This window comes from Nipponia nippon, unplaced genomic scaffold (genome assembly GCF_047370975.1).
Source record: "Nipponia nippon isolate SJK-2023a ecotype South Korea unplaced genomic scaffold, ASM4737097v1 scaffold_7, whole genome shotgun sequence".
Lineage (NCBI taxonomy): Eukaryota > Metazoa > Chordata > Aves > Pelecaniformes > Threskiornithidae > Nipponia > Nipponia nippon.
In genome coordinates this window covers 15,192,836-15,213,457 of record NW_028262391.1, presented here as the reverse complement: position 1 = coordinate 15,213,457, position 20,622 = coordinate 15,192,836, and the positions used below count along the sequence as shown (strand labels likewise).

General features: G+C 54.1%; 1 protein-coding gene across 1 annotated transcript in view; it reads left to right on the top strand.

The window, feature by feature from the left end:
• Positions 1 to 2,800, top strand: part of XXYLT1 (xyloside xylosyltransferase 1) — a 39,615-nt gene extending 36,815 nt beyond the window's left edge. The window contains exon 4 of the mRNA XM_087738924.1: positions 1,631 to 2,800. Coding sequence (XP_087595050.1) covers positions 1,631 to 2,027 — 397 coding nt within the window. The 3' untranslated portion in view covers positions 2,028 to 2,800. The remainder of the gene's footprint in view (positions 1 to 1,630) is intronic.
• The last annotated feature ends 17,822 nt before the right edge of the window (positions 2,801 to 20,622 follow it).

The window sequence follows — 20,622 nt, the reverse complement described above, 5'->3', positions numbered from 1 at the left end:
AATCCCAGCTCTTGCCTTGGCCGCTCTTGCCTGGGCAAGGCTCCTCGCAGTCCTGTGCTGTCCTGGCTCTTCTCAGGATCCAGGGGATCCAGAGGACAGGCCAGAAGGGTAGATTTAATAGTCCAAATCTCTGCACAAGCCGTAGGATTCCCTGAGCTAGTGCTTGTTAGAGCTGAACACAGGTTCTTACACGAAAAATTTCAATTTAAATGTTTGCAGTGGCAGAGTACCCGCTGTGACTCTGGAGCTGTCCCAAGGGCTGACGTCCTTGCATCTTCTTATGTCTGAATTAGCCCAGCTTCAGCTTCCAAGCATGGAACCACTTCAAACGTTTGGGTGCTAAATCCATGCCATCTACCAACAAATTCTTGTTTCCTGGAGGTGCATGGAGACTTTGGTTGGTCTCTGACAGATTCAAAGAGGAACCAGCAGCAGGCTTGGCTTATTCTTTTTAACAGTGTTTCTCCCCGACATCTTCACAGCGAGGTGCAAAAGAAAACCTGCTGTAGCTTTGCCTTAAGTGTAAGGGCTGGAAGGAGAGCGCAGCGCCGGCACCCCTGGGCTGTCAGACGGTGGGGTGGGGGCCGCGGGTCCCTCCTGCCCTCCTCCGAACTGCAGGCTTGGCCAGCTCTCAGCTCCCTGGCTTTGTAGCAGAGAATGCTGCTTGGGGGCAGAAGACTTTCAGTCTGAATGGGAGTGATTTTTTGGGGCGCATTCAACCGCAGCTGCTTGGGTAATAGCATGGGATGAATTCAATTCCTGCAAGTGGGAGCAGCCGGTGTGTGTGTGGTGGGGTGTGCTTACCGCCCCAGGGCTGAGGAAGGAGCCAAAGACATTTTTGGGCTGCTTGCTTAGGCAGTCTAAATTTTTCCCATTTGAATCACCCTCTGGAGTTAGTTTTGTGTATTGCTAGACTGCTCTCTTCTCCTTGGCAGCTGGAAATCAGCTAGTGAAGATTGTGTCTGCTAGAGCTGCTATAGCTGAGCCTTCCTAGGGCTGCAAATGCTGAAGGCAGTGCTTATTTCGCTAATGAGATTTTGCCATTGGTTTTCTACTTTTATTTTGAAGAAATATTTCTGCCACTCAGAGTTATTTCAAGCCTTCTTTTTACACAGCCTCAAAGTGGGGCCCATCTTTGATGTGGAGCTTCCCCATAATCAAATAATAATACTAATGATGCTGCGAGCTCTGCTGCTGAGATCCCATTAACTGCAGGACGTTTTCCTGGCATGTACCAGCCGTGGGGGGCACTTCTGGTGGTTCGCCCTAGGCACTGGGGATGTGGTTTCGTCTCCCCGCACAGCCGTGTGAGCAGTCACGCGGTCCTCTGTCCTGTTGGCTCACCAGAGCGATGCTGGTAGAAACAAAAGGGGCTTTAGGAGCGAGCAAGAAGAGTGTGTGGAGGTCTGGGCAATCTCCTGTGCAGGGGGACAGAGAGAGACGCAGCCCGTGAAGCACCGGGCTGCTCTGGGAGGCTGGGTGCCTCCAGCCAGCAGAAGACAAGCACTGCAAGATCCCTTGGGTGGGTGGTATATCCCGTGCTGTGATCCAGACCTGCCCAGACCTGAGGTGGCTGCTCTTTGGGCTGTGCTCCTTGACTCCCCTGTTCCTGTTTTTCCTCTCTTTGCAGGCACACATTCTGGCAGTATCGCCGTGAGAACCCCCAGACCAAAGTGGGGGACCCCCCTCCTGATGGGCTCCCCGGCTTCAACAGTGGCGTCCTGCTCCTGAACCTGGAAGCCATGAGGCAGTCCAAGCTCTACAACCAGCTGCTGGAGCCCGCCGTGGTGCAGAAGCTGACAGAGAAGTACCACTTCAAGGGCCACCTCGGGGACCAGGATTTCTTCACCATGGTGGGGATGGAGCACCCAGAGCTCTTCCACGTGCTCGACTGCACATGGAACCGGCAGCTTTGCACGTGGTGGAGGGACCATGGATACAGTGACGTGTTCGACCAGTACTTCCAGTGTGAGGGTGAGGTCAAAATTTACCACGGGAACTGCAACACCCCAATCCCTGAAGACTAGGGCACCCGCTGCCCCCGGGAGCAGCTCTGGCTGCAGCAAGCCCTGCGAAGCCATAGTGGCTGCACCAGCAGTCCCTTGGGAAGGGTGGCCAGCCCTGATCTGTTGCATCCCAGGGGGATCCCTAGGGATCCCAAGAGCGTTCAGTATCCCACTGCCTGTAGCCTCAGCCCTCCAAGAGAAAGTGCAGTCCAGTAGTTGGAACAGGACATTCACAGTCACCATGCCTGGACTCAGCTCCTGGCTCTCACCTGCCTCTGCTTGGGGCAAGTCCACGGTGCCTGTCTGTGCCACAGCCAGCAGGGCATGGGGACAGCTGAGGGCCTTCAGGCAACTCCTGCTTTTGCACATGGCAGGGTGCTGGCTCCGTGGGTGCTGTGCAGCCTTTTCTTGTCTAATGATCAGCAGGAGGCCACAGCTGGGCAGTTGGGTTTCGTTTTGGCATTCATTGGTGGCCCGTTTCTGCATCTCATGCAGAGCATTCGTCTGGTCCCTCTAGAGAGCAGACACCGTCCTCAGGTCATCTTCCTTTTGAAGCATTCCAGAAAGGCGAGAGGGTTTTAAAGACTGAAAAGCTGCTTTAAATTGGGTTACTTACAAACAAAAATTGAATGCTAGATGAGCTTTAAAGCCTCCCATTTGTTCTTCTTAGCAATAAAAGCTTTACTGCCCTATCTTGTCTTAAAAGTGTTCAGTGAGCGTGTACCAATAGGTTCATTTTTCTAGCTTTGCCTTTAACCTTTTGTACAAGAATAAAGCTGCGGATGTAAAACACACTCGGCTGTTTTTCTGTGGCACAACTGAAGCCCTGTGTGATAGGAGGTTTCATGCTCTTCTTATCATGATTAAAAAGTAGTTGATGTATATCTGTTGGGCAGTTGAATGTGGTGCCGCCTGTAGCTGATTGCTGTGATTATCCCACGTCTGTCCCAAGCAAGTGATGCAAATAAGCAGGTGGGCACACAAACTGAGTTTTAAAAAAAGATCATCATCACTGTAGCCAGGGTTGGTTTGGAAGGAGCTGGGAACTGCCTGTGCTGTGAATGAGCAGGCTTCAGGCATGAGCACTCTGCTCCCTCGATAAATCCTGTCTCAGCTGGCCCGGCCGGCGTGAGCAAGCTCCTGCGCAGGGCTGTCAGAGGAGGTGGACCCGCGCATTAACCCACTTTCAGCCCTGCTTTTTTGACACTGAGCTGGCGCGTGCCTGTGTGCGTGCATGCCCCTGTGTGCATCTGCGTGACACGCACGTGCAAGAGAGAGGGATGGGAACTTAATTATGGCTTAACCTAGTAACAGCCCATGCAGTGTGTGGCAGGAGTTTCCTGGGCTCCTTCCCCTGTGTCGGTGAATCAATGTCTGTCTTTACTGAGGGAGAGGCTCTCCTCCCTCTAACTGATGGGAACGGCAGGCTGAGATGCAGGCTGCAGCCCTAGCCCTACCCTTTCATTTGCTGAACTGATCCATTTCCAAATAGCACAGAAGCTCTGCTTTAACTACTTTCGCATCCCCAGGGAAGGAACTGCGAAGAGGTGATTAAGGGCTAGTGAAAGAAGCAATAGCCTGCTGTATTAGACTCACATTTTCACCAAACCCCAAGGTGGTCAGGCCTCGCTGTGCAAGGCAAGCAGCCAGGGTGCTGGAGGCCGCAGCGGGCAGGATTCAGGGCAGGCGATGCACCATGATGATGCACCCTGAAGGACAAGGAGGGTTTGCAGTGGCTCAGCCAGCCAGAGCTGCTGCTGTGCCCGGAGGGCACGCATCATCCCGGGAACTCCGGAGGGAGACTTTGCTCAGTCCGTGCCCGCTCTGGCTTAGGTGTGAGCTGGGTGGGGACATCCCAGCGTTGCGTGGTCAGGAGCAGCCCCGGGAGCCACCCACCTGGCCCCTGCCCTGGCAGTGCCACAACGCTTTCCCAGGTGAAACAGAGAGAGGGCAGGGCTTCCTGGTGCCGTGTCACAGTCCCATGGTTGGCACTGGCGCTTCATCACCGCCCTGGCATGCCCCAAGGCCCCTGCGATTGCCCTAGGTGGCTCCCGGGGCTGCCCCATGTGCACAGCCCCTGCCGTGCCCGGGTTGCTGCTGCAGGGACTCAGCCCTGTGCTCACTGACTGAGGCATGCCGGTGGCACTGGTGACACACGGCCTCTCGTGCCAGGGCAGGACCTTGCCTCAGTTTGGAAATGGCCGTGCTGGAAATACAGGCCAGGTGGCTCGTGTCACCGGCCCTGGGGAGCGGCAGGGCGATGAGCAAACGCAGTTATTCAACGGGGCTGAGCAGCTCTGGGGTGGCTCCGGGTGTCAGGGCTGGCCCGAAAGCACTGTGGTGGGTTTGGGATGGCACTGCCACAGGGTGACACCGAGGCTGCCAGCCTCGGGAGCCAGGGCTGCATGGGGTCGAGTGCCCCCCTGCCCCACAGCCGCCCCTGGAGCTGGGCCAGGCGCTGGGCACCCTCTTCCTGTGGCCGGGGGATGCTCTCCACAGGGTTGGGAGCACCTTTCCCTCTCTGTGGGGTCCTGGGGGCTGCGAGGGGGGGTACACCTTCATGCGGCCACCCTGGCACCCAGGCTGAAACCTTTTGCTTAGGTATTTTGCAAAAAAAAAAAATGTTTCCAGTTTTTTCTGTGCAAAATGGCAGTCTGCTGGGAAACTCACTGCATTTTTTCAGCTGGAAAAAACATAGTAAGCAAAGCATTTAATTCAGCTTGGGGTGGTTTTCCCCAGGCCCTGCAGACGGCCCAGCAGCGCAGCTCCCCATGCAGTGGTGCCTGTACCGCTCGACCCGCACAGTCCCCAGGGCCGTGACTAAGCACGGCAGGCGGCGCAGACCCGCACAGTGCTATATATAGACCCTGCACGCAGCCTGGGCCGTGCTGCCTGTGTAATTATCCCCCCTTCGTGCCCTGCTGATTGCAGGCACTAATGAGCTCAGCTGCAGAAGCCAAGCCGCTGCAGCAGCCTGGGGCCGAGTGGCGTGGGGCTGCTGGCTCAGTCTTCTCGAAGGGTGCTGCCACCGGGTCCGCTTTGGGGCAGAAGCAGAGCTTCTGTGCTTGGCCAGGGTGGGCAGCACCCCTGCAGGCACCCCACAGCCAGTGCCTGCGTTTGGTGCCCAGCCAGCTGGTGGCTGCTGGGCCATCCCATGCCCTTCTTTCAGTGGTAATTCGTGGAAGAATTGGAACTTTCCATCCCCATCCCTCCTCACACTCCAACACCTTCCTGCTGTGCAGCCCAGCCTTGGGCAGACGCTGCTGCAGGTGCACGAGGCCAAACCTAAGCATCCCCTCCTGGTCCCCGTGACATTGGACTGGGTCCATCGCAACCAGCACTAGCGACCGCTAGCACAAGCAGGGTAAAAGATGCTCAGAGAGCGTTAAGCAGCACCAGTTTGCTGCTGGGCACCAGGGGTTTGCAGCAGTGACCCTGCAGCAGTGGCCTTGGGGCTGACCGGCAGCTCCTGGTCCCCAGGGGCTGGCACCATGTCCTCGGGCCAGCGCTGGTCCCCTGCCTAGCAAAGGGGATCTGCAGACTCCAGAGCCTGTTTTCGGGTTGGTTGGGGCCCCTCTGGAGACACGGCAAGTGAAAGACAGCCTTGGGCGAGTGGCAGGTGGGGACACACTGCTGTGACACACAGCGATGGGGGGACGCAGCTGTGGGGAGCAGGGGACCGGCCCTGCCAGCACGGGCTGGCTGCAGGGGATGGGGCCGTGCCCCGCGGGCCATGGGCGTTGCACCCACGAGAGAGCTGCAGTGGCCCTGGCCAGGGCCCGTGAAAGAGGACAGTGGGTTTTACACCAACACTACTCAGCTCAGCTCCTCCGTCATGCCTATGGCTTCACGCTCCTTGTCTTCTCACCCGCTTGCTCACAGCAAAGTGCTGCTCGTGCTGAGAGCCCCATGTTTTTCCAGGACAGAGAAGGAGACGGGAGAGCAGAGGGGTCTCCTTGAACTCTTTGTGGAAGATCAGGCTGTGGAAAGTAGCTCTGTAGCTTGAGCTTAAGGAGAAAATTCAATTTCTTTTCTGGTATTGTTCAGCATTCGTGAGAAATTGCACGTAAAGCAAATAGTATTCCCTATTTTCTGGCCAGCTTTGCTTTCAGCCTTGCGCTTGAGCTGCATAGGATTTTTGCTCTCCTCTCCTGTGTTTCGTAACACTGTCAGTGTTTATTCTCTTACTCATTTGTACTTCTTTCCCATTTGAAACGATCAATTGTTGGTATAAACTCACCTAGGGAGCAATTACTGTAAGCCTAACCCAAACAGGCGCTGGGGGTGCTCCATTAAGCAATATAACCACCCTCCCCTCTCTGCTGCTCCCAGAGGATACAATATTTACTTTTCAGCTCTCTGCTATTCATACCGAGCGCACTCCGGTCAGCGTGCCAAGAATAACACGAACCATAACAACTGGCTTAAGCGCCGAGATGGAGTTCCTGACTTTGCAAAACCAAAAAAAAGCCAACCTATTATTTTGCCTCCCCTAAGAAATGCCTGGCTGCAGCAGAGCGAGCGGGCGCCCAAACCACCCCTCTGCCTTCAGCAGAGCCGTGGGCAGCATGAAATCTGCCCCGAGGGAACACAGAAAGAGGCAAAAAAAAGAGCAGTAAGCCTGGGACACGGGTTGGCGACTGCTGGTTTTTCCTCTTAACGCAGATTTTTGTTAGGTTGCTGCATTGTTTTGGGAGCTTTTCCTCAAACGCTCTGCAGAGCTATGGAGGGACATGTTCCCTAGCACCTCACTTGTTAATATTTCAGCCAGGTTTTTAGTACCTCCATTTCTGACCATCATGAGCCACCGTGGCTTTAATTACCAATTGCTAAGAAATTGCTGCCAGGTCTTGTTAGTCTTTTCAGTGCCGTCAGGGTTCAGTTTGTGCAATTCTCCTCTGGAAATTATTTATTCGCTAACCAGCTGCTAATGGGGGCAGCACTTGGAGCAAATTACCTTACTGAGATATTTCACGGGAATTAGCTATATTGTACCTAAAGTCTCAACGTTAATTTAGGCAATTTGCCTGTCGGAAGAAAAAGCTGAAACAAAGCAGAGTCTGGAGCTGCCAGAATCGGCTGTGGGTTGGCCCTGGCAGGAGGCTTTGGCATTGCCCACCTGGGGAAGGGGATGCTCCAATTTGAGAGGTGTTCCTGAGAGCCAGATGTGTTTTTCCTGGGGCATATGTTGATGGGAAACCATGCCCAGGGGCTCCAGCCCCACTCCGAACAGACAGGCACCTTCAAGCTCTTTCTCTCGGCTCGCTCCGGATGGATCTAGCACCCTGCAGCCCTGGCAGGGCGCTTGTCCCTGGTGCCAGCCTTCTCCAGCGCAGCCCCGCTGCCAGCTTCTTCTCCCGCTCCTGCTCGGCCATCATTTAGCAGTAATTTGTGACCCTGCTGGTGACAATCCTAAAGCCGTGCAAGCCACGGGCTGCACGCAGAGCCCTGTTCACAGAAGGCGCTGCATGAAGTATCTCCATTTATCGCCTCCAGACTGCTCGTTCTAAGTGCGTTTTGCAGCTCTTGAAAGGTTTGGGGCCTTTGTCATAACGCATCCCCCCCTTGGAGCTGGTCAGGGCAAACGGACCCTTTTAAGTGGTAAGGACAGTCTCAGTTTAGGGAACAAAACACTTGCAGATGCTCTGTAGCACATGTGGCGCTAGGCAGTGTGTCAAAAAGAAAAGGGTTATTTTTTTTTTCCTGCATGCTTTTTACTTTCAAACTCATCTCTTTTCTATGCTGGAGGACTTTTCTGGCTGCCTGGGGAACACAGCAAAGTCATACCCTTCCAGCAAGATCTGTCGTGCTCAAGAGAGAGGAAAGTTTTACACAGAGTGCTTAAAAACACCAGCAGCAGTAGGGAAAAAATGAACAGGCATGTGAGATTGAGCCCCCCGGCTGTGGAACGGGGGCACGGAGAGCTGCCCAGGTGAAGGATGCTCAGCTGAACTGACAGGCCCTATGGTCCTGCGGCAGAGCCAGTCAAAAACCATTATCTGGAAAATGGGGGTGAATGGTGACACGGCAGAACAGGCCACTGATGCCGAGTTGTTCAGGAGAGGGAAATGCAGAGCCGATGTGAAAAGCTGCAGAAAATGTGGATGATATGGAGCAGATAGGTAATGAAATGGGAACAAAATTCGTTGTCGAGAGATGCTGGGTAGTGCAGATGCAGAAGGGCATAACCCAAGGGTACACGGAAGAGCTGTGGAAAGTGAGACGGCAATCTAGGAGGCAGCGTAGGCAGCTCCTTGCAAATGTCTGCTCGGTGGTCAAAGAGACAACGGGGTGTTGGGAACTGTTAGGGAAGGAAAAATAAACAAATGGGAAAAACCTGACAGTACTGCAGGGATTGCTGCTGCCCACAGCTGGGTAGGAGCTGGAGGGGAGGCTTGCGGATACCCGCACACATCGCTGGTCAGTGAACGCGTCCCAGCTGTCAGCATGTCCCCTAGTTCTTTGCTGAAGCAAAGCACCCCAGCGCAGGGGGTACTGGGATGGGATTTCTCTCCGCTTGCTGCCCATGCCAAGCCATACCCCGGCAGGCTCACGGCAGGAGCAGCTGCTCCATGGCTGCAGGGCAGGAAAGCCACTGCCTGCTCCGCACCGGCGATGGGCTACCTGGCCGAAGCCACCGGTCTGTGCGCTGCCTGGCTGTGCGTATCCCTGCAGGCTGCACTTACAGAGCCCCAGCTCCAGCCCTGAAAATGCCCTCGGGCTCCGCTCTGTTAGCCCACTGGAGCTGGTGCAGAGGCTGTTTTCTGCGCAGTGGTGTGCATCAGCTGTGGGTGCCTCCTCGTGTCACGCCAGCCATGATCCCTGCTGCAGCAGTCATCAACTGATTCTGCCAGCGAGAAAATCTTCTTTCATGGGGGAAAGTCATGGGCTTTCAGCACCGTCTCAGGGACAACATGACCAGGGTCACTTGCGATACTACTGCAAGTCCCCCGGCAGGGACCCCACTGGGCGCTGCAGAGCCGGGGCTGGGTGGGAAAGTGGCAGCGCACCTCTCCGGGGATTAAAGCAGCCTTCAGGTTATGGACAAGGATGGTGCAATTGAGGAGAATCAGCAACGTTCGCACCCTCTCCTGGGAACAAGCAAAATTTTGCAATTATGTAGGATGTCTGCTCAGTGGTTTGGGAACCTCTTAGTGCTACAGAAAAGGCAGAGGTGTCCAGCAGCAATTTTTGTCTGGTAATTGGAAAAGATGTCCTGGCACTGTAATCCACTGCACAGAGCAGAAGCAAAACAGCAGTGCCTGGAGTCCAGCAGGGCTGGGGCTTATTCCAGTTAAATAACGGGAATAAACTATAATGCTGATGCAGAAGGCAAGGAGGATGCGAGTCCTGTGCCAGTGTTCAAAGGAGGAGGCTGGCAACTCCGAGCTAGCAGCTTGACTCCCAGGTTGGGCAAAAGGATGGGAAAACTGGTGTAAGATTCATAGGGTAGTAAATTTTCCAGGTCAAAAAGGTTTAACCTGGAGCAAGAGAGTGGCAAGCAGGGCTTTGGACACCACATTTTTAAAAGATGCAGTAACCAGTCTGGAAGAAAATAGCATACAGGGGAAGAGAAACTGGAGGCCAGGACGCTGTGCCTGTGCTGACACACCAGTGTTTCGCATTTTCAAAGCAGCAGACATTGCAAAAATAGGAAATACAAGAAGTCAGCGCTATTAAACCAAATGTAACGAAATATCCTATCATGAGTCATTTACTTGTAAACCTCAAAAATTTTTCAGCAGATGCCACTAAATTTCTTTTGCCAGTCATTGCTTCAGTGAGATTTTCCAGCAAAGAACGAGGATATAAAATGCACAGAGTGTTTCATCTTCTTCTCTCAAGAGCTGTGTGTAATAGGATGCATTATCAAATAATAATAGTAATAGGGGAAGCATTTAAATAATGCTGGGCTGAGTAGGGAGTGCCAAGGCAGTCATACACTTGTCATAAAAACGGAGTACCAGGTTCTTAATGAATAAATGTGTCAGCTGAATTTGGGCAGCAGCATCAGGCAGGCTGAGTGGGTGCCGGCAGCATCACATACAGAGCCTGAAAACGACTCTGTGGGCTCCAGTACAAAATCACTGGTGTTTGCAATTCTGCAGCTCCTCCTGCCCGCAGGTTTCTGCAGCCTGTGCTCAGCCAAGCCTCCCTGCAAAGGGACCATATTGTCCTGATTTTAGAGCGGAAAAAGAAGCGGAGGCTGAGAAACCACTGTCTGACATGGAGCCAGGAGGGAATGTCCAGATTTTCTGGTCATCCTTTCAGCTGCCAGTGCCAAGTGTCCCGGACTGGAGGGGACGGGACGCTGACCTGGGAACCAGGTGTCCTGGGGTGATGTGGCTCCTTTTCCCTGTTTCAGTTTCATATCCTTCACTGGGGAGCGATGCCTACCCTGCTCTGGTGGGACGGGCCGGTTCAGCAGGTACCCAGAGCATCGCATGCAGGCTGGGAAGGAAGCGGTGCAGGGTGCTGGGGACGGGCCTGTAGGAGCACCAGGGGTGCATGTGTGCGGTGTGGGAGGGTGGCAGGGCACGCTTCTGGGGGGACCTCCTGCAATCTGAAGTCCTCCTGGGGAAGCAGAGGTGCTAGAAAGTGCAGTCCCTCTGCCCCCAAAGTCACATCTGGGACAGGACATGGAGTTTGAAGCGCCACCGCGCTCAGCAGAGCAGGAATGCTGTGGGCGGACGTGAATTATATATAATGGTCTCGGCTACATTTATCCTTCTCGAAATAACTTTGCTTTTTGTGGATCAGTTGTCTGAAAACCATAATTGATACTCTCCGAGCCCTTTATAGTTGCTTGTAGAATAGCAACCCTCTGGTAATGCAAGAGCAGGCGTGGACCTGACCAAAGCTAAATCAGTGCTGAGGCCAGCAGCAGGGACCGGGCTGAAGGAGAGGACGTTTGTGGCTGTCCCACACCTGCCCAGGGAAGGCATTTGTGGGATGGAGCCCACTCTGCAGACACCCTCAGTGGCGGTAAGCTGCAGGGAGGGCACTGGGAGGTTAGCGATGTCCTGGGGGTCCTGCCACCACCGCCGGGGCTGCCCGCCTGCACGCTGCCCATCGCCTGGGCATGCACCAGGCTCTCAGGGTTCCTCCTACAGACCATCCAGGTTCAGACTGCTGTCAAATTTCAACACAGTAAAACGCATGCTAGGTCCTCCAAATTCCAGGTGTGGGAAGCATGGGTGAGCCCATTCGTTTTGCTTGCAGAAGCTGGAGACCTGGGAGCTCTGTGGTGCCATTACAGGAGGTCCCCTGGCAGAGCGGCGTGCCCCACTGCTGTCTGGTTTTAGTTAAGAGCCAAGTTCGTTTGCTTTTTCCTAATTTCCCCTTCAGAGAACAGATGTTGCAGTTTTTCCCATACAGAAGATCAAACCATGTTATTTTTAACCAGGCCTCGTAAAAAAAAAATGTACGGCACATTGTGGAAGAAATTAAGAGTCATGTAAAGCCCACGGAGAGTTAAGCGACTCAGCTTGGCTGGGGAGGGGGCAGGCGTCTGCCCCAGGAGAAGGGAGGCTTCACTCTGGGACACCTGCCTGGGATGGTACAAACAGGGCTGCAATGTTAGGTGAGATGATAGCATTTATGCCAAAATGATAAATTATGCTGAAAATGACAAATCGGTGAATTCTGAGGTTTGTAGCCTAGGAGTAATTCATTGCCAAGGTTGCATACGCAGTGCTTCAGCAGTAGTGGGACTGGCACAGTGGGTAACATCAGGAGGAGCTGCCGCTCCTCGCCCGCGTGAGCTGCTGTGAACAGGGGCGCAGGGAGCTGCACCAGGCTCGTTTTCTTTAGAGCGGTGTTCAGCTTGAATGGGTGTCCTGGGCTAAGAGCGATACCAAAGGCCACTTTGCTTCCTGCTGCCCGGTCTTTGCCAGCGTGCCCGTCGCAGGGGGCTGCTGGGCAGCAGCACCGGGGAGGATTCAGGCATTGGCAGCTTCTCTGCCCGGTTCCCACCATCCCCGCCCTGAGCGATGCGGCTCAGCAGCCCTCACTTCATGCACGAGGAAATGTCTCTGAGCTGGGAAACATCTCAAGATCATCGCAGATGGCAAAGCATAAAGATAACTGGCTTGTCAGGGCACGCCTCTGCATTTCCATGTACTCAGAGACAAAAAAAAATGAAATCTCCCCTGTAATCCCAAAATTGTTTTGATGATGAGAGAAGGCAATTGAAAAGTTTTGTTGCACAACCTTCAAGATCAAATGATAATTTATTTAGAATGCATTTTGTGGTATTACACAGCATACAGGCTCAGCAATTAGCTGGAAGCAAATATTCCTCCTCATTTTCTGTGAGTGTGTCATTAGGATAGTGTCTCACCAGTTTAACGTTACCATTATCAGCTGCAAATATTGTCGAAGTTCAAACCATTTGCTTGTAGTTTACTTTTTATATTTTCAAATATTGTTAATGTAGTTTCATTGCTGCCTTCAAAATAATCAGACGATGGTTTCTTCTCCTTTCAAACGGCCATTAACAAACAACTGTTGGAAATATTCTGATATTTCTACAGCTGGAAGTATCAATGGCAATCAGAGAAAATGCCCCTTTTAACAAACCTTTAATAGTCTATTTTCCAGCTGAAAGAAGAACTAAGGTATTGTATCCAATGCACGTACCTTCTGTCTGCTGTTCATCTCTGGTGTCTCCTACAACCTTCGCAGCAGCTCAGAGCCACCAGCAGCCGTGCCCAACACTGCTACAAAACCTGGTTTGATATTGCCTTCCAGCCCTTTGATAAACCTCTGCAACAAAAGGGCATTTAGGGGGGGCAGATATATGCTTTTTCCATGGTTATGAATAAATATAAATCTTTGCCGTGCCATTTCCCTGCCCGGATTGGCAGCGTGAAGAGCAGAAACCTGGGGTAACCTCACTGGGTAAGCCCAATCCTGAGCACGACGTTACGGCGTGGGCTCTCCCTGTGGAGAGCGGCTCAGGGCGGTGGGAGGACAACGCAGAAGGAAAACTTCTGCCAGGGTTTGTGTTGGGCTTGTGAGCAAGGGCTTGGGTTTTCCAGCCTGACTCCCACGCTGAGCACAAGGTCTCCCCGGTGCTGTTTGGGATCGCTCTCCGGTGGTTCCTCTGCTCGTGCCAGCTTTCTCCTTGTTCAATCAAAGCAAATTAGAGAAGAGGGGTGTTTTTAGGAAAGCACCACTCCCTTTTTAGCCCGTTGCCCATGGCTGGCATGGTGTGGGGAAGGCTGTGGGGCTGCTTGCCCTCCCTGTGTGGCACCCTGCTGTGGGGCAGAGATGGGGGTCACTGCTGTCCCTTCCCCCTTGCGAACAGGCAGTGAGTGTTTTGCTGTTTTAGGAGAAAATTTGATCTTGGCACTTTCAGCTCATTCCCAGCCCTCTGGCACCAGTGCCAAGCCTGCAGGACCTCTTCTGAATACCGCTGTTAGAAAAGGGAGCAGGTAGGCTCCTGGTGTCCAGGAGCATCTCCTGGGAAGGTCCATGATATACTCTTGGCCCATGGGGCAGCTCTTGCTGGGGAGCATTGCAAACCCAGGCTGAGAGCATGCTGGGGAGGTCCCACGCTTGGGACCCTTCTCCTGCAGCTGGGCTCCTCAGGGCTTTGCGGAGGAGGATGGAGGCATCACCCCTCACCACCCTTGCATCCTCCCCTTGCTTCAGCCTCCCCTCTGGGAACAGCACGTCATACCCCACAGTATATACTGGACCAGCAAAACTCCTTGCCCGGTTGAGCTGGAAACTGTAATTTTCTAGCAAGATGAAATTTGTATGCGCAGAGGAGTGTTGCATGATCTGTGTTTGATGGGGAAGAAATGCTTTCAGAGAGGGCAAAGATCTTTGGTCACAGGCGTTTGATAGAAATAAAGATTGTGGAGAGCTGTATGAGCAGTGATAAATGTTTCTCACAGAAAGGGCAGTTAATCCCGGAGGCCTCAGCTATTTTTCTTCTTTCAGAACGATGCTAGGTGAAAATACCTGCCAAGAGTGTCGTCTTTAAAGCCTTGGGAGCTTGAGAGGAAACTAAAAACCTGCTGCTGGTTGTATTAAGTCCAATAAACAATTTCAGCCCCAAAGAAACACTTCCCATGCATGTTGCATGGGAGGCTTTGCAATAAGAGTCTTTAGCTATAAATCAAAAAGCAAAATAGATCAAGATGTGGCGCCTTATTCTGCCTGTTCAGGTGAAAGCCCCAACATTTGCCATTCCCTGCTCCCAGGCCATGCCGTAGCCGGGGCTCCCGTTCTCTGCAGTATATTCTGCACCAGGAGAACATCAATTGGGCTTTCTGCATGGATTTACATTCACACCTTGCGAACCTATGCCTCCAGAGGGAAAAATGATAGCATGAAAGATAATATCTGCTGGCAGCTTTTGCACCTGCCAGGAGGAGGCATGAATTATCTCCAGTCGTTATCGGTCACGCTTATAATGCGAGAGGCTTCTTTCAAGATGTGGTGGGACACAAGCTTTTTGCACATTAAATGTTAAAAGGTAGTGTCAGCTTTCACAGTAATTTAAGGCTGGCATTTCTTCCTGCCTTATTCTTGCTTCCAAAGAGCATCTTTCATCTTTTTAGGAGGCTTATCGCTATTAGACATCATAAGCAAAAAGGCTTTAAACGCTCTCACTGTCTCTCATAGACTGGCTTCATTCAACACCTGGCCTGAAATGCAGGGTGTCCCTTTCGTCTGTGCTACAGGACATTTGGCCAGGGGGAACGAGTGTCTGAGGGAGGGCGAGCGCACGCGGGTGTGCGTTTGTGCACGGGCACGTGAGATATTTCATGTCATACTCTCCAGCCTTTAAAGCAGAGGCAGTGTCCTGCAGGAGGGTGGGATGCTGCTTTTCCTGGCACACGGGCACGCGTGGCTGCGTTACAGAACAGGAGCGTGGGTGTTTGCACGTGCGCACAGGCGTTTTGCTGGGGGAAGCTGAGGCAGGAGCTACGGGGCAGAGCTGCAGGTGATTTGGGGGGAAAAAAAATTTAAAAAAATTTAAAACTGAGGAGGGAGGTGCCAGTCGCTGTTAAACACAGGGGCAAGCAGCAGCTCACCGTGTGGTTGTGGCCCTGCTGTCTCAATGCACCTTGGAGGTTCTTTTTGGATATTGTGGTCTTTGTTTTCCTCCAACATGTGAGATGCAGATGTGAGGTGAGATGCAAATGGAAATTTTGAAGGGTTTGGCTGTGTTTTTTCAAAACCAATGTCAATGCATGAGTTTAAAAGGGAACCACCCTCCAGCAGCAGGGTTTTTCCAGCCCTGGCACAGGTGGGACCCCAAGGAGGTCCCGAGCCCCCTCCTGCTTAATCGAGCTGGTCCCATGTGGAGGCTGCCCTGACCCACCTCTTCCCAGAGAACGGCCGCCCCGACCTCCACGCCGGGCCCTTCCCGGCAATTAGCTACCAGCCAAGCTAATCAACACCAGCCAAGCTAATCAGCACCGCCGCAGCCAGGAAAACGGACCGTGTGCTTGATCCGGTGCTGGGAAGCACCACGAGCTCCAGCCAAGTTGGCACTGGGCAGAGCAGGCTTCCTGCCTGCCGGAAGGTGACTCCCAAGTCCCTCGAGAGCAGCAGCCATGGGGAGGAAAGCCCTCACGGTTTGCAGCACACATGCTTTTCAGCAGGTTACGCTCTGGGGCGCAGGGAGCAGGATTACTACGTGGCTTCTGAGAAGCAATAAGCAGCTGTGTACAGGTCTTGCATAATGGCACAGTCTGATTTCCAGCGCTGCTGAGCTCCTCCGTTGGGAAGAAGAGCCACTGAAACTGGGCTGTGGGCCAGTCTGCGCCCTGTTGCTCGTGGAGCGCAGTCTTCCACCCTTCAAGTTTCAAAATACATACAGCACCCTCCTGTCCCCCCAGGATCTCCCACATCTCCATGCCTGTCAGTGCTGCTCTGGGTTTGTGCTGGAGCAGGGATGAGCAGAGCCAGGCCAGGTCCCTCTGCCCCTGCTTCACCGTCCCACCGGCTTCGTGGTGTGGGCAAAGCCCCGGCAGCAGCCACTGTGGGCAGGGCAGAAACGTCCCTTCCATCCGCTGTGTCCCCCATGCTGCTGGTGGTCAGAGCCATGAGCTGCCCAGCGTCCTCTGCAAAACACACTCCTCAGCTAATGTTCCCAAGGTGGCAAATAAATGTCCTTGTGTTCCCTTGGCTGGCGTGTGGCTTCACCCGCGATGCTGTGCCAGGGGAGCTGTGGCCCTTTGCCCAGCTGCCCCGTGGCTCGTGCCCAGGAGGTGCCTCCAGCCCCAGGCTGGCACACTCAATGGGATGCTGGGGAGGTTTGCCAGCCAGGAGCACCCAGCCGCTGGCTGAGCAGGGAGGCAGGGGATACTGCAGGCTCGCTGTGCCCATGGAGCTCGTCTGGGGACTGCCCACCACTGGGAACCCCAGGGCAGTAGCCCATGGACCAACATCTGGGATTTCCATAATGAGCATACCATGGCAGGCTCGCTCTGCCTTCATTAAAATGAGTGGGCATAACCCCACTGCTGATGGATGCTTTGCCACTGACGGGCAGTGCCCCGCCGAGGCACACCTCCGAGCCGCAGGGAAGGGGCAGCCGGTGGCAGAGGGCTGTTTAGGAGGGATGTGCCGAGGCTGAGGCAGAGGGAAACGAGGGCAGCTGCCTGCTGGAAGGGATTAGATGCAGCTCAGAGCAGGGATTATGGGCAGCCCAGCCTGCCAAGCAGTGCTGATGTGGAGGATTGAGGGGAAAAGAGGAGCATCAATTAAATGATTGCTGGGTAATTAATTTCTGGGCACTACCTCTGCTGCCAAATGCGCTGGGCTGAGGGACTCTTGCTCCATTCCCACAGGCTGGGTGCAGGGGCCAGCACAGTCCTGCTCAGCTGTGGCCCCACTGCCTGATGATGGTGGCACGGAGCCGCCCTGCCTGGGGCCAGCTCCTTCGGCATCACACCCAGGTACTTCAGAGTGATTTACAAGGAGCTGCCACATCACCAGAGAGAGAAACAATTCGACACGATGTTCCACCATGCTCCTTAGGGTGAGCTCTGAGTAATTACTCCAATTACATGCTGAATCACAGAGAAGGCGGTGGCCTCCACACAGGGACAGGTTGCAGGATCCATCTTTAATCATGGCTCAAGTGTTGTGCTCTGCTGCCTCCAATTTGAAGCACACGTTCATTTCCCCTTGTGGGTCTCTAATCATGCTGCTTATCATCACCTTTTTATCCACTTCTCTGTTTCTAGCATGCATGTCAAAGAAGAGAGTATATTAATCAGCCAAGTTTTCTTTATTGCTTCTTGTCAGCAGCAAACTGTCTTCTAAAAAGGAGCAACCAGGTGTCTTCACCTGCATTTGCCTAAGAGAGGCGTCGATCAAAAGCCGGCAAGTGACAAGCCCACGGGGACCGTGATTTGTTGCTCCAGGTAAACGATGAAGGACGGGGCTCAGCCAGGCAGGGAGAGGCCAGCTGTAAATCCAGATCCCTCCCTGAGGCTGTGTTTATGCCAATATTTATGAAAGCCCATCAATAGCTTCTCCGTCTGCCCGCAGCCCCGGTGCACCCCACCGAGTGGGGCTGGCCTGGCCACAAGCCCCACGGCAGAGGGCCGGTCCGTAAGCACGGCTTTTGTCCATAGGGGAGCTGCAGGGCTGTGTCACGCTCCTTGCCCCACCTGAAACGTGTTCATCCCAGTTAACCTCAACTCAGACCAAGGAGGGCAGTCATGCTGGGGGCCACCATGGTGCAGGGATGGGGGGCCACATCACCCGGGGGCTCATCGTGGTGCACAGCTGGTTGCTTCACAAAATCGGGCACCGTGACCTCCCCAGGGCGCCCAGGTGACAGCGGCTCTGCCCGCGTCAGCTGCGGTCTTGCCCTCCGGCTGTGTGCCCTCCATCACCTGGCATGCGGAAGCGATGTGTCCCCATCCCTACGGAAGCAGCTGTGTCCCAGCAGGAAAACAACAGGCCAGAGTTTCTGTCCAAGCTGCAGTGCCTGAGCGTGGTCAAGTGGGACATCCCCTGAGGGCTGGGGCTGCTCAGGCTGCAGGCTCCCCCGGGCGTGGAAAGGGACCCACTCCCGATTTCTCCGTAACACATTTCTGGTGAAGATGACTCATGCACTGGGACCTCATGTCTCTTTGGAGACAAGCCAGCAGGACAGCCAGGCCAGGGGCACGCAGGCTGAGCCTACCCAACCTCAGTTACAGCATTGCCAGGGACGGGGAACTCGCGGCAGGCTTTGACAGAGCATTTCAGGGGCCAGCTACTCTCGCACATTGAAATCCATGCCTTATTTCCAACCACAGCCTTCTTTCATCCTTGTCTGCCAAACAGAGGCACTGCCAAAGATTTAATCACATCAGAAAGATCTTTAATAAGCTGGGATCAAGTAAGCCCTTTAACCTCTTTTTCTGGCCCACGTGGATGGTGTCCCGGGAATTTCTCTCCATGAAAAATCTGTCTTCCCGTCCCTCCATTGCTCCTCGGCTTCCTCTTTGGGCTTTATCCAGCTTCCCTCCCTCCTCCTTAAGTGCTGACCCCACACCGGGCACGGCTCTGCTGGGGGGCTGCAAACCTCTCCTGGGCGGCTGTGTTCAGCCCCTTCGCTAGGGAGGCATCTTTTTTGGAGGGATACCCAGCCTCCCTGGGGGCAGCCCCCCCTTGCCTGGGTGCGGAGTGCTGTGCTAGCGGCACAGCCTGCTCCTGGGGCTGTGGCTGTGCCGGGATTGCTTTGCCAGAGCCTGGGCACCTTCTGCCTTCGCTGAGAAACGGAGAAGGTGTTAAATAACGGAGGGTTGAGAATTAATCCCTGGCAGAGGCCCCTGGAAACACCCCGGCTGAGCGGCAGTGCTGTGTTTGCAGCAAGGCTCTGGGACCTCTGGAGCATCTGGATTTCCAATGCACTAATGCCACACGCTTGATCCAAGCATCTGGAATTGCCAAACACCTTACGCAAGCTTCTTACATCAGCACTGTCACAAGTTTGACTGATAGGGGCAATCTCAAGAACATAGATGTGCCAAGATCTCTTTTCCATAAAATGGTGCTAATTGACACTAATGATATTTCCCCACTTCAAACCTTTATTGATCGAGCCCGGCCGCAGCCGTTTTGCCCCTCGGCACAGGGCTGATGTCAGCTGGACGGGCCTGGGACATCCTGTTTACACCATGGAGGTACGGGCAGCGTGCCCGCGCTGGGACCCCGGGGGAAGTCCCAGGGACCCGCAGGCGCTAATTAGACGGCTCCTTACCCGGCTCCTTTACACTCGCTCATGTGTCAGACCTGCTGATTTGAAAATCTAACCTCAGTAGCTATTGTTTAACATCTTCCTGAAGCCCTCATAGGATGGAAAGTGTTTTATAACGATCATATTTTATTTTATAACCTGCTGTATTGTTTGGCTTTTGCCTCCCAAATGCTGAAGAGAAATATCAAATACCTCTCCTTTTCTGGGCTGCTGCTGACATGATTTGTCACCCTCTGCCTTTTTGGGCCAGGCAGAGATTTCTCCTTGTGCTCACTGTTTCTTTCATCAATCTTGTAGGCTCCTGATGTACATGTGGTTTGTCATAAAATTATGCTTTTTATTCTGGTCTTTATTTTTGCAGCTGCCTTCACCTCTTGCGAAGCTTGTGACATGCAAACCTGCACCTTCTCCCGGTCGCAGCTTTGGGGGGCCTGCCAATGCGTGCTGGGGCAGCTCTCGGCCACCATGCCAGGGTTTCTATTTGCATGCCCCGTTCCTGGCCGATTGTTTCCAGATTTCACAGCATGGGGCTTCCCAACCCACCGACTGCTCTGCTGGGCTGCGGCATCTGCGGCTCCGTCCTGCTCCCCGTCCTCTCCGTGTGGGCACCGACCTGCGGGTGCTGCTCCCCTTGGGCTCTCCAGCCATCACACCAAGGCAACAGCCGGCAGAGCAGAGGTGGAGGTGTGCTGTTGGGCAGGTTCCTGCTGGGTGTGTGTGATGGCTGCCTTTCATCCCCAGGAGAGGCAGATAAACCTTTCGTGCTACTTCCACACATGCTTAAAAGCACAGGCGCCAACACCCAAGACCCGTCCTGCATGCAGAGCTCGGGGAGGGGACTCCTCTGGGAGTGGGAAGGTAGGCACCCTGCAAGGCAATGCTCCAAAGCAGCAATCCCACTGCGGGGTGAGTGGCTCCCCGGGGAGCACTGCTGCTGGCTTGCTAGGACTTTGCACAGATAACATGTTTTGGTTCCAGCAGCAATGAGAAAATACAAAGAAACGTGCTTTCAAACATGTGTCATGGCAGCCTGAAGAGCCGAGACCTCAGCATGATCTCAAGCTGGGACACGTTCCAGCTCCCTCCTGCCCCAAAGGAGAGCATGGCCAGAGCAGGCTGGCGCTTCCCAACAAGGGCTGGGGCGGAGGGAGGGGCTTTCTGCCTTTGGCACCTAGGAAGGGTCCTACCCCTGCTGCAGGGAACGGGCGGTATAACCTGAATATCTCTAACTGCGGTGTGCCCGATGCACACGTGTGCGTGGCCATGGCTGAGGCCGTAGGGCAAGCGGCATCCCTCACCGCCGTGCGGGCTCCTGCGGTTCCCTCCCCTGGTCATTAGCCTTCCCTGGGAGCTCTCGAACCGGCGTGTGCGTCAGTCATCACAGCAGCTGAC